We start from the raw sequence: 13,425 nt of genomic DNA, 5'->3' as shown, positions 1-13,425 counted from the left end.
TTGTGCATCAATTAAACCACATCTTTTTGTAGGACACAAGAACAAATATGAATAACACCAAATACAGCACTTTAGTTGTGCAAACATGTATAAACATGGTGTCTGATCAACTTTCAACCTAACATATGCCCTGGTCTGCACAACAGATCATACCTTCACCACAATCTTCATTCACAAAATAGTAAAACTAATTCTGAATGAAGACTGAAATACACACACCAGAAATAGACCTGCATGATGATGTGTGTCCTAGGCCGTGACTGGCTGATAGAAGCAAACTGACACAGTTAATAAAATGTTCCAAGCTATTATGTTGTGGTCAAATAGATTTCATTTTAAAACCCGATGTTTCGTCCCCATCTGCGGAGGACACTTTCAAGGGGGAACGTAGCTGGGTTGAATGTCCAATTCATACTATGGCTCGCTAACTACAGCAAAATTCTGCTTCCGCGAACTTCCACGCAGTGGTGTGACAGCACATGTTTTGAAAACGTGACCGCAATTGGTCGTTGTCCACTGCTGTTGCTATCATCCCACGGTGGAAACCGGGACACAACTCCTTCAGCACCAGAATCCAAATGTCATTCAGTTTCATGCCCTCCTCCTGCGTATTGAAATTCCTGGACTGTTTTGCAATCTCTATGGCCTCTCTGTGTAGCTTTTCATGGTATCCACTTGTAGCTTCCAGTACTTCAGTCCTATCAAAATGAATGTGGTGGTCTCCTGGCTGCAAGACATGTTTCGCAACAGCTGATCTGTCACTCCCCCCTTTTCTGCAATTGCCCTTGTGCTCTTCGAGTCATTTTACAGTTCTTTTTGTAGTACCCATGTACACCTCCCCACAACTATATGGAATTCTATAAATTCCAGCTTTTTCCAGTGTTTGGTGAGCATCCTTGGCTGATTTTAGGTGATCTTGTATCTTTCATATAGGTGTGTAGATTACCGCAATGTTACACTTCTTCAGGGTTTTCCAAAGTGGTCAGTCACATCCTTAATGAATGGCAGGAAAACTTTTGATTTCACCGGCACTTGAGTATCGCTATAATTTCTACACGGTGGTCTTGATGCTCTTTCCACTTCAGTGAAAGAATAACCATTCTTGAGCAATGCATTGATGAGATGTTTTAATTCTGTGTCAAGCAATATGTGGGATGTTGAGGGTGGTGGTTCGAATCCCGGTGTAGGTAACGGTGTGTGCGCATGCACTTGCACCATATCCTAAAAACTGACGCTAATACAGACCGGTTGTATGCCACGATTGTTTTCAAGGGGAATCTAAACTGCCTATTTGTGACAGTTATAATCTTGTGCATCACATTTTTACTTTTCCTGTCTGTCACCACTCCACCACCGCAAAGTTCTCTATATGGCACAGAACAGACATAAGAAGGCATTTACTTCTCAAATGCAGTTGTAAGTTTGTTTTTCATGAGAAATACTCTAGAATTGGACGTGACATGATAAGCCACAACATAGATTCTTTCTGTTAATAAATGAAGAGGTGGTGGTTTGAGTTGAAAATACAATACATGATCACTCAACCATCAACCAAAAAAATTTTGAGAGAGAGAGAGAGAGAGAGAGAGAGAGAGAGAGAGAGAGAGAGAGAGAGAGAGAGAGAGAGAATACTTTGAGAAGCGGTGGTGCCCACGAAAACAAGAAAAAAGTCCAGTAAACATGGGTTCCAGACACACATACTTTTGAGATTTGTACACTTATTCAGTGTGGCTGAAAACAGAAGTGTCCAATATTGTGAGAGTCGGTAGTAAAAAAAGAAAGAAAGACCATTACAAACGGACCCGGAAATGCATACTTCCTACGACCTGCACACTTGTTCATACAAGACGTTCAACCTAATGCTCATTCAAGACACTTGTTATAGGAGGTGCATAACGTGACATGTCTGTGACAATGCTTCCCTCTGCCCTTTGGCTTAAGGAATCTGCTCTCTTTGAAATACATGCAGTGGTAGTGGTTGTTGTTGTTGTTGTTGCTGTTGTAAGTGCTGGTATGCATTGGAGACGTGATCCTATAGTTCCTGTACATCGATGACTGTGGTGGCATAGACTAATGACTTCAAGTGTCCCCATAACCAAAAATTTAGGGGACTGAAACCTAGCAGGGAGGCTAAGGTGTGGGGCCTCCCCGAATGATTCAATAGTCCTGAAATATCAGCGTCAGATGTTCACACACACTGTGGAGGAAATGGGCTGGTGCACCACCATGCAAAAGCTACATCTGTAGTCTTTTCTGACATGGCACATCCTCCAACAAGGTATGCAATACATTAATAAGAAATTGATGATAATGAGCCCTATTTAATCTTCAAGGTAGGATGTATGGCCCTAGCAGTGTTGATGAAGAAACAATGTTGATGCCTTATTTTGGCAACTACATTGGATTTTCATCAACTCACACATTCTGGTTATGAAAGTTCCCAACACTATCTCTTACAAACCTTGCCTTGTTGATAAATAAAATCTCTGACGAAAACATTAGATCTGCAGCACACTAATCCAAGAGCCATTGATAGAACAATGTGCTATGGTGGTCTTCCAGCCTTAGTACCTGGACACACCGACAATGGTATGGATACAGAAATTATTGTTGTACCACCTAGACAAGAGGATGACTCATGCCTTCTGCTGCTGCCGCCACTAACTGCCACACACTGGTTCCAGGCCTCTCATACAGTAAATGTAGCACATGCTACTTCTTCGGAGATGTGCAGACTGACCAAGGCCATCTACTGTTCACCTTGTAAGGTAGTAGACAACCGGTTCCTTTAAAACGCTGAAAAAGTCAGCCAAACAACTTATCAGATGGTACTCTGCGACATGGATATCCTCCCGTGTAGATGGCATGGGGTGGAGGCTACTTACATTTGCTAACCCACAGCATAAAATCATATTTGCCATATCACTTGTGGCAGAGAAAAAAAAAATGTACAGAACCATTCCCTTACAGGACAGTACAAACATCACAATAATAGTAAATATTGCAATTAAGCCATTTTTGTAAGTAGATATGACTACGACACATAACCAGCAATGGAAGTAATTTACTATACAATAACAAGACCAAAACTACAGTACCTACAACACAACGCTAACAACACAACTGCCCGTGAACTATCCAATCGTCAGATCAAAGCGTACACTAAAAGTATGTCGATACAGATTGTCCTGTATGGTAGTGAACCCTGTAGATGGATCACTGAGACAATGACTGTGCCCATACAGTATTTGCTTCCTCGATGTTTACCCTGTCTGTGTCAGAGGCGGACATACCCACAACCACAAGTTTTCAGCCAGTATGGAAAAGCATACAGATATCAGAAAGTATGCATTTCTAGACCTGTGTTTATTGGACTATTTCTTTTGTTTTGATAGTTCTACCATCTTTCCAAATATCTGACACTTTTTTAACATCCTGATATGTACTCTGCCAGCCACTCTACAGTGTATAATGCGGAGGGCAGCTGTGTGGCTATATGCACCAAGCTGGGACAAAATGACTGTCACTTCTGTATGCAACCATCCTAAAATCCTTTATTTTATTCTAATGAATTTTGTGTGAGCTATATGATGAAGGTAGCAGAATTGTTGTCCAGTCTCTCTCTAATAGCAGTTCTCTAAACTTAACAGACAATGTTTAGCAAGAGCACCACTTGCATCTTTCTTCTGCTAAGTTCAATTTGCATTCTGTGTGCTGCTACTTGAATGCATTACACATATTTCCCTATTTTGCAGCTGTGCTCTTTGAAATATATTCTTAACTTGCCAGTGTCTTGTGGAATATCCTCATCTTATCTTTTCTTTGCTCTCTTGCCACACTCATAGGGTTACTATTGAGCCAACTTTCCTCTTGTGACAACAGACTATTTTTCATGTTGCAGGGAAGTTGTTCTAGAATGTAAACACTTAAGGATTAAAGGAGGCTACCCAGCGAAAAGCAGAAGTACGGAGATGTAAATATGCACACACAAAAAAAAGGAAAACCTGCTAGTTTTTGGAGTTATTACACACACACACGGACACACGTCTATGCCTCTGCATGGCGTCTGCTAGACCTGACTGTGCCAATGCTATTTTGCGGCAGGTGGGCTGGTTGTGGGGGGGATAGTGTCGGGTGGGATGGGTAGAGGGAGCACGAGGGACTGGTGGCGAGTGGCTTGGAGGGGGGGGGGGGGCTGGTTTCTGGCTAGGAATGTGGGAGGGCTCTGTTGTATATTGTGCCACCACGTGGTCAACTTTGTTCTTAGCAACAGTTTGGTGATGACCACTCACCTAGCTGGACAGCGGGTTAGCAGCCATACCAACATAAAAGGCTGTGTAGTGCCTGTAGCAAAACCAGTATGTGACATGGCATCTTTCACAGATGGTCTCCTCTCTGATGGGATAGGAAGAACTTGTGACAGGACTGGAGTAGGTGGTGCTGGGTGGGTGGATTGAGCAGGTCTTGTACCTTGGTCTGCCACAGGGATATGACACCTGTAGCAAGGAACTGGGAGTGCAAGTGGTATTGGGATGGACTACTATGGTGTGTAGGTTTGGTGGGCGACAGAACACCACTTTAGGAGAGATGGGAAGGATCTTGAGCAGGATATCAGTGATTTCAGGGCAGGATGAAAGACAATCACAGACCTGGCAAAGGGCACGGTTCAGTTGTTCCACTCCAGGGTGATAGTGGGTGACAAGGAAAAGGGGGGGGGGGGCAGTACTCCTTTGTAGCTGACTCTTTGGGGTGGTAGAAGGATTGGGTGTGTGTGAGAAAATGGCATGCGAAATCTCTCTGTGAACTAGGTTTGAGAGCTACTGCCCATCTGTGATGTCCTTTGTGAGGCCTTTAGCATACTGCGCAAGAGAGTTCTTGTCACTGCAGATATGTTGTCCACAGGTGGTTAGGCTGTATGGGAGGGATTTTTTGGAGTGGAATGTATGACGACTATCGAAATGCACATACTGCAGCTGAGCACAACATGTTCAATTTTAATGGCTGCTCCACATGCACCATCTTGATCCTTCCTTTCACCACCAGCTTCTCTGAACTACACACACTGGAGTTATCCTTACACACACACACACACACACACACACACACACACACACACACACACCAATGCCCCTACAAGGTGCTGGCTAAACCAACCAAGCCAAAGTCTCTCTCTCTCTCTCTCTCTCTCTCTCTCTCTCTCTCTCTCTCTGTGTGTGTGTGTGTGTGTGTGTGTGTGTGTGTGTGTGTGTGTGTGTGTTTTCCCAGCTTGGCACAGGATAACTACAAAAGCTATCAAGTTTTCCTTCTTTTGCGTATGCCTATCAACAAAATTCAATGCTTCTGCATTTTCGTGAGTGGTCTCCTTTAATCCTAAAGATTCTATTTTTTAAAAAATTTTGTTTCTTCTACACCACTGCAGTTATGTTTTTCTTTCACACACATTTTAAGATATAAGATACAAGAATAACTGAAGTATTCAATATGTTCAGTGCAATCAGTTCAATGTCAGTATTACATCAGCAGATTAAATTCATTCAGTTCAGAAATTGCCTCATAACTGACACACATTAATTTGAAATTTCCTTTCACTGAAGTAGTCCACTCCCAAGCGTAAAAATTAAGTGCAGTCAAATACAAAATATTTTGCAATACTTGCAAAGTAACTCCACTGCTCCAAATATCAACCTTGAACCCAGCAAATCTCTCATGACCATTTGCTATTTCGGGTGGCTGGAATGCAGGAGAGCCTTGATTTGTTGAACAAGTGTCATCCCTTGCAAATGGATGTAATGACTGAAACAGAAAAAAAATGTACTGTACAAAACTGAAGATGTAGTACATACATCAAATACAAAGGAAAACAGAGTAAAATTTACATGAATACCTTAAATCTGATATAGAGCTAGCACAAAGGTTACACTGTGAAAAAAAAAACCACACATGCAGGTGATATTGGAATTGTGGCAATAATCATAAGTACATTTCAATAAAAATGACATAAGCAGAATGAACAATAATAGAATGCACAGGGGCAGAAAAAATGTCCAACAGGTGCCTGAAGTATTTACGATGACAGGGAGGATATATATATATATATATATATATATATATATATATATATATATATATATATATATATATATATATATGACTGTCAGAAACTTCTACATGAAGAAAAGATAGTTAAAGCGTGTGTGTGTGTGGGGGGGGGGGGGGGGGGGGTGCACCTTCTCTTTTATGTAGGGGCACTCGATGGCTAGGTTATCAGTCAGTACCATTACAAGTATAGAAAGAAACTTATGTGGATAAAATGGCTAAACATGTTATTAGATAGTGAGGAATAAACTTACAAAATCACACTCACTCACAAACTCCCATCTCTCAGTTTTGACCCACACAATTACTCTGTCTCATATGCCTTGAGACAATGGAGGTAGTGTGAGAGGTGCTATATATGGATTTAAAACGTAAGTAAAATGACAAAGGATTTAATATAAGGGCATAGGGAAATGTAACTGGCTGGCCATTTACAAAAGATGGGGGTGGGGGGATGGGGGGGGGGGGGGTAGTCATCCTGTTAACTGTTAACCTGTTACGAACATCTCCCTAAAATTTTAATAAACAAGTTAAAGACATATCACAAAACCTTAAAACTGTTACCAAATTCATTAGAACATCACTTAAAACAGAGAGCAAATCTGTTGGCAAATGTACTGCTCCTCTCTGGTCTGAAAACAAAATTCAGTCTAATAAAATTTGGCACAAAGTGATTTGTACACCACATGCATCATATATTGGAGGGTCCTCTTGCTGGTGCAAGAAGCCATGTGTCATAGGGATGCAGCCTATGTGAAGATGAGTAAGGAGAATCTCATCCTGCCTGGGGGGCTGGAAGGAGATGTGGCCCTGCAGCATTACGGATTTAACTAGACACAGCTTGTAGCCTATGACTTTTAGCCACTCATACTCCCATTAACGCATGACTCTGTACCTCAATAGTGAGGTGATAGCAGACTGAATTAACTGAGGATCTTAACACACCTACTTGGCTGCTACATCTGCCCTTTAGTTCCCCACGATACTCTGGTTCCCTGGCACCTAGAATAAAGACACCTCCTTCCCCAGCCTTTGTAGCCAAAGGAGGGTATCCTGGATATTCTGTACTACTTTACCTGCTGTGTACAAGCACTGTAGGGAGTGAAAGGCACTCAGGGAATCAGAACAGACAAGGAATTTAGTACCCATGACACATCTTATCACCTCCACCACCTGCAAGACCACACATAATTCTGCACCAAATACAGCAAACTCTTGAGGTAATCTTAACTTGAGGATATGATCAGGGAAAACCACAGAGTAACCAATGGTATTCCCTGTTTAGACCCATCTGTAAATACAACTACAGAGTTGTGGTGCTCAGTTAAAATGTCATAAAGCAATGTATTAAAACACATGCAGGAGTGCAACCTCTACTGTAAAGCACTAAATCTAAAATACCTCTAAGCCTCTACAGTAACCATGGTGGCAGATGGTTAAAGACCTGGATTTGGGGTGAACTTTCTCCCCACCAAGTGACACCAGTTCACACTTTGTGCGAATTCCAAATGGTCTTGTTACCCATTGACGATTGGTAAAGAGGAATTCCATAGCCGGATGAGCAACGGTACAGTATGCTGGTGTACTGGCAGTAGCAAGGAACTTACATGCCTGATGCACGATGAGGAGTTGCCATTTCATTGTAAGTGGCAGTTCCCCAGTCTCAGTATAAAGAGACTGGGTATGGGGCTGGTCCTTTAAATGTCTGTGGCCATCCTAATCCCCTCTGGGTGATAGCGACAATCATCTGCAGAAGACAGGACTTCACTGATCCATACACTGTGCATCCTCAGTCTAGCCGAGATTGTATAAAGCCCTATAAAACTGGAGCAGATGCAACCTCTCCATTCCACTTGACCTGTGGCCCTGACAATTCAAGATATTCAGTGCCTTCTTGCCACTTGCCTTCAGGTCCTTTAGGTGTGCTAACAACGACAGTGTGGAGTTAAAGCTGAGGCCCAGAAACCTCACACAGTCTTTAAAAGGGAGAATGGTGTACCGCATATACGAATGAGGTAAATTAAAAATATGATGAGAATGATCAAAATGAACACACACACACACACACACACACACACACACACACACACACACACACACACACTCGGCTGAAAACTGGAAACCTATATTTGCAGCCCACTCCTCTAATCTTTACACTCTTAACTAGAACTTGCACTGATGAGTCACTGTTGCAACACTGGAGGAGAAACGGAAAAGTGTAAAAATGTTCACAAATGGGGAGCACTGCACAGGACTCCTTACCTTAGACATAATACTGTTTACAGCTATAGCACAGAGGGTAATACTTAAAATACTGCCCTGAGGAACACCATCCACCTGCTCAGAACGAACTGACAGCACAACACTAACTTGGGACTTGAAAAAGGGCTTAGACAGAAGCCCCACTGGTGGAGCTGCTCTAGAACACACTGCCACCAAGTAGTGTCTAACAATTACTGATGTCAAAGAATACATCAATATGTGGAAAAGTCTGCTGGATAATCGCCTCTAGCAGGGTCAGATAGTTGAACATCGATCAAAATCTCTGGAATCCACATAGAGTGGCTAAGTAGTTACATGGCCTCTAACATCCAGACTAGATAACAGTTAACAACTCATTCCAAGGTCTTTTCTACAAAGGTCATTAAGGCAATACTCCTGTAACTACTTTGGACATGTTCAGTCCCTATCTGGATTAAGGAGAGGTATAAAAATGGCCTCTCACCAAGAGCTGTGAAAGTGGCCTGTTTGCCACATCAAACAAATATTTGAGGAGGCTTTCCTTTGATGCTGCTGCCAAATGTCGAAGCATGATGTACCAGATTCGGTCATTACCGAGAGCAGTATCATGAGCCTTAGACAGTGCCAAATACAGCTCCCACACGGAGAATGGACAGTTGTACGACTCAGAATTGTTGGATTTGAAGTGCAAATTGCCCCTTCCTATAGCCATAGAGGAGTGGCAGAACACTTGACCCTGGCTGGCATTGGCTGTAGTCATTGCAAAATGCTCTGCCATCGTCTGAACTATGTCTCCAGGGGTTGTTTCAGAACTGCTATGATTGGTAATCAATTATGTTTACTGGAAATCTTCTGATAGGCTTCCCATATTTTTTGTAGAACAATTGGAACTGTTGATAGAGTTCAGAAACACTTGTCAAGACCTTTACTTGCACTCCTCGACTACATGTCAAGCTTTAGCTCTCTCGTGACTTGAAAGGCTGTGCGGTTTTCCACCACTGGGTGGCACTTACACCATCGCAGAGCCGCATGCCTGACCTGGATTACAGAACAGCATTCATCAGTCTGTAACGCCGGAAATGCATATCCTCCTATTTCCATCTATTGTACTATAAATTTGTTTTGCTTATTTTTGTTAACTGAATATATGATATTTCTGTGTCTTTACATATTGTACTTGTTTTACTATTTGTATATATATATATTTATACATTTATGTCGATGTATAATTGGTTTGTTCCGTAAATATTATTTGTATTTTTACGCTGGGTCTTGCCTAGGGAAAACTGCTGTCGAACGATTGCATCGATAGGTCGTGTGAAGAATCAAAGTGTGTAGGATCTTTGGTAGTGTTAACTCTGCCTCGTGGAGCGCGGGCAGAGAAAAGAGAGAGTCTGGCTGGAGTAGCGAGTGGAGCAGGTGTGTTGTGTGACGCTCCCGCGAGTTTCCGTGCTTTCGGGGTTTGGCAGCATGTAATTGCGCTCGACTTGCGATGATAGTTTCTGACATGGTGTCACGGACGGGAAGCATTAGCTGGCGCACATCAAGAGCCCGTTTCGTCTGGTGACCGTGTCGAGAAGAAGGCGCGCCAGCATCCAGCTTCTGCAACAGCGACGGCCGACAATGAGTGACTGTCGCCACCTCCTCGATCGACGAGGAAGTCTAAAAGCACGTAAAGTTTCAGAACTGTATGGCAGACCTCAGCTTTTCAAACTGTTCCATTTGCCTCGCAAAATTACAGCAACTTAGCATGAACCTTTGTTGCTCATTGTCCCAATTGCATTACCAAGCAGGGTCCCTTCCTTTTCCGAAATGAACCCGAGTGTCGTTGAAATTCAGACGCCAGCATTAAAGTACAATCATTCCATTTCACTGCTTTAATTTCAAAGTTCAGTTTTAGTATTCATAGCTGGCTACAATATTTAGATTACACCAGCACAAATTAAGAGTGCGAGTTTTGTTACCGTATTTTAGCTTACCTGTGACTGCAGCTCAGCTTGGTACGTACTAAATTGTACTATTGTTAATTGTTCAGAATCATTTAATTCAAGTTCAAAGCTAAATCTCTTATTTCTAAATTGCGTAGATTCAAGTAGCTTTTGAAATGATTGTTGAGGTAGTCCAAGACTAACCGTATTTTACTGAATTTCGATGTGCTTAAGAAAGAAAGCTTCTTATTAATTTCAGTCACTAAATTAACTTTCAATTTTCCGGTTATATTAATTCTTTTGCTAAATTAAGTCAGAGTGCAGCGAAATTTATTACTTCTGACAAACTTTCAGTTTTCACACTACACGTGTCAACCTTCAGTTGCCACGCTTCTAGTGCTAATTATATGTGTAATTTCTTTTTCAGTTACTATAGTAATTGTCCTTAGGACTGGCGACCGTAATTTCCCCCAAATCTCAAATATCTAATTACCGCTAGTTAATTGTTAACGTAACGGCCGCACATTTACTTTCTTTATTAACTTTACCCCATTTCAAAATTAATTTCCACCAGTTTCATTTGCATTTTTCCTTTCATTTAGATGTAACCCTTTCCTTCCTCTTTATCGACAGATTAACTTCGGTGACGATTGCTTTTCCCAAATTTCCATTAGGTACACGCGGTTTAATTTTTCACTGTCATTAAGGTCGATAAGAAAGGGGGAGGTTACACGTGGCGACCTGGTGACAGGACAATCTTCGGATTTGAGGTTGTTCTGGACACGAATTTTGTTTGGTGCAAATGTCGTAACAAAGTATTGGTTACGAACAGATAGTTACGTCAGCGAGATTAAGTAGTGGGAGGAATCCTAATTAGATTTGAGATTTGTTATTTATATTGAAAATTATTAAAATGAGTGAAGGCAACAATTACCAAAATTTGGTAGACTTGGATACGGAACAATCGGTCGAACAGTGGGAAACGCGCACCGCGGTACCCATTGTTCAGGGGCAGGCGGCTAGCGTGAAAGACGCGACCGCCGAAACGCAACAAAGAGCAGAAATGGAATTCCAAACTTTAGAAAATGTTTCGGAATCGGGAGTAAAAATCAAATCTGAACCCCTTGATGACGAATACGTGGGGACAATTAAAGAGGAAGCCGCTACGGAAGTAAAACCGGTAGTTTCCGGGAATTTAGCTGATTTATTGAATGTTTTGATTAACGAAATCAAGGCTCAGTCTAGCAAGATAGAAACTCAATCGGCAGAAAGCTCAGGCTGCCAAGCAAGAAGCTGTCTGAAAAAATTGACAGGAAGCTAGACAATCAGAACAAAGCTATTAATGTTGTTAACAACAATGTTGGAGTTGTTAACGCAAAAGTTGATAAAATCAAAGAAGATATTGTTGTGATTAATACCGAAATCGGTAATCTTAAACAGGAAATGATAGGCGTTCAGGCGGAAATTGCGAGCATAAATACGCGTTTTAATTCCGAAATTAGCAGAATCGAAAAAAGTGTAGGAGAAGCAGTTGCTCCGATCATCGAGAATAAGGTGACGGAACAAATTCAATTAGTGAAAAAAGAGGATCAAAAGAAGGTGGAAACTTTAAAGGCTTTAGTATCCGAAGTAGATACCAAAGTGACGAAGCAGGCTAATACCTGCGAAGAGAAAAAAAAAGGAAGTAGAAACGCTTGCGACAACCACTTGCCATGTAATTACGAGAGTGTCGGAATTAGAAAAGAAACTTGACGAAAAACAGAGCTATGTGCCAATCTGTGCACATAGTTCGGAATTGTTGACGAAAGAGGAGCGGTTCGACCCCTTGAAAAAAGGCGGTATACACGCGACGGATTTCATTAAAAATTGTGAAAGAGTTTTACCCAGATCATGGACTAATGAGAGAAAAATTAATGCGGTTATTGATGTGTTGGCTGGTGATGCCAAGCGTTGGGGCTTAAACCTCAACATTACGAACCTGACTTTTGACGAGTTTAAAAATTTGTTTCTGGCTGAATACTGGTCAGAGCAAAAACAGCAAAGTGTCTGGTGCGAATTTGTCGTATCGAGGCCTTTCTATGCGAATTCGCGCGGCTCGATGAAGGAGTTTTGTGAGGGCTGGATCCGCAAGTTGGAATATTTGCGTGATCGCCGCACGGAATCCGAAATAGTCTGGGAACTCTACAAGAAGCTTCCAGATTATACAAAACGCTATGTAGGAAGCAATCACAGGACAATCAGTGATTTCCTGGGAAGAGTTGGGGACGAGGACTATTGGCGCAATAATCGCGACAGTGGTGGAGGCCGTGGTAACAACAACGGGTACCACAGCAACCACAACAACGACAACTATGGGAATAATGCATACCACGATCTTGGCAGCAGTAACAACAGTGGTTCGGGCCGTAATGACAATCGGTACAATGCAAATAATAATAGGAATGACAGAAACCAGTATCATACTAGCGTGATACGGGCTGCGCAGAATAGTAATAACGCCAGAGGCTGTGATCAGCCGCCTCAGCAGCATCCGCGGAGCGTATCTGCTGGGACGAGACAGGGAAACCATTATCCGCGCCGGTGAGGGGCCGACCGGGCGTGGAGAAATTTTGGCGGCCCAATAACAGGAGAAAACCCAGGTGCCGTCGTTATGAAAATTCCGTATGGAATAATCAACGGTGGGAGAGTGTGCCAGTGTTAAGAGTAAGGAGTGCGCCCATAAGTAGTAGATCAGTTGTAGACATGACGGTAGAAAATACATTCACTGTCAGTGAGAACAATTTAAGTAGTGTTCCGGAAAACGATTATAATGTGGCAGCTGTAACACCCACAGCGGAAATGGAGATTGAGCTTAAGAATGATTCGCAAGTGTTGAGAGAAGATCAGATGTCGGATAACACGTCCGTCATTGAGCGAGGGGATGCAGAGAGGGATGAGGTCTGGTTAAGGCTGTTCGGTCGCTTATACGACGAACTAAGAGATTATAGGGGTCTGTATGGGAGAAGTGTTTATGGGGAGCGCGGTCAGGATTTGCCGCGTCTCGTCCCACAAGAAGATAGTATTTGTGAAGTGATAGAAAGTTCTGGCCCTAACCGGCAGACTTTACTAGAAATAGTTGATGTTAATGGGGAGCACGAGCAAGGTTCGTCGTGTTTCGTCC

The 13,425-nt window shown here is 42.4% G+C and overlaps 1 protein-coding gene across 5 annotated transcripts in view; it reads right to left on the bottom strand.

Annotated features, from left to right (window-relative positions):
• The window catches only part of LOC126248988 (serine/threonine-protein kinase stk11-like), a 131,770-nt gene that overhangs the window by 52,270 nt on the left and 66,075 nt on the right, over window positions 1-13,425 (bottom strand). For all 5 annotated transcript variants that reach the window (XR_007545577.1, XR_007545578.1, XR_007545579.1 and 2 more), the window contains exon 4: window positions 5,657-5,793. Coding sequence is in view for 2 of the 5 variants with exons in the window: in XM_049950553.1 (XP_049806510.1) it covers window positions 5,657-5,793 (137 nt within the window). In the remaining 3 variants the exon portion in view is untranslated. The remainder of the gene's footprint in view (window positions 1-5,656; window positions 5,794-13,425) is intronic.

The sequence above is a fragment of the Schistocerca nitens genome, chromosome 3, assembly GCF_023898315.1.
Source record: "Schistocerca nitens isolate TAMUIC-IGC-003100 chromosome 3, iqSchNite1.1, whole genome shotgun sequence".
NCBI lineage: Eukaryota > Metazoa > Arthropoda > Insecta > Orthoptera > Acrididae > Schistocerca > Schistocerca nitens.
This window is presented reverse-complemented; position numbering and strand designations above follow the sequence as displayed.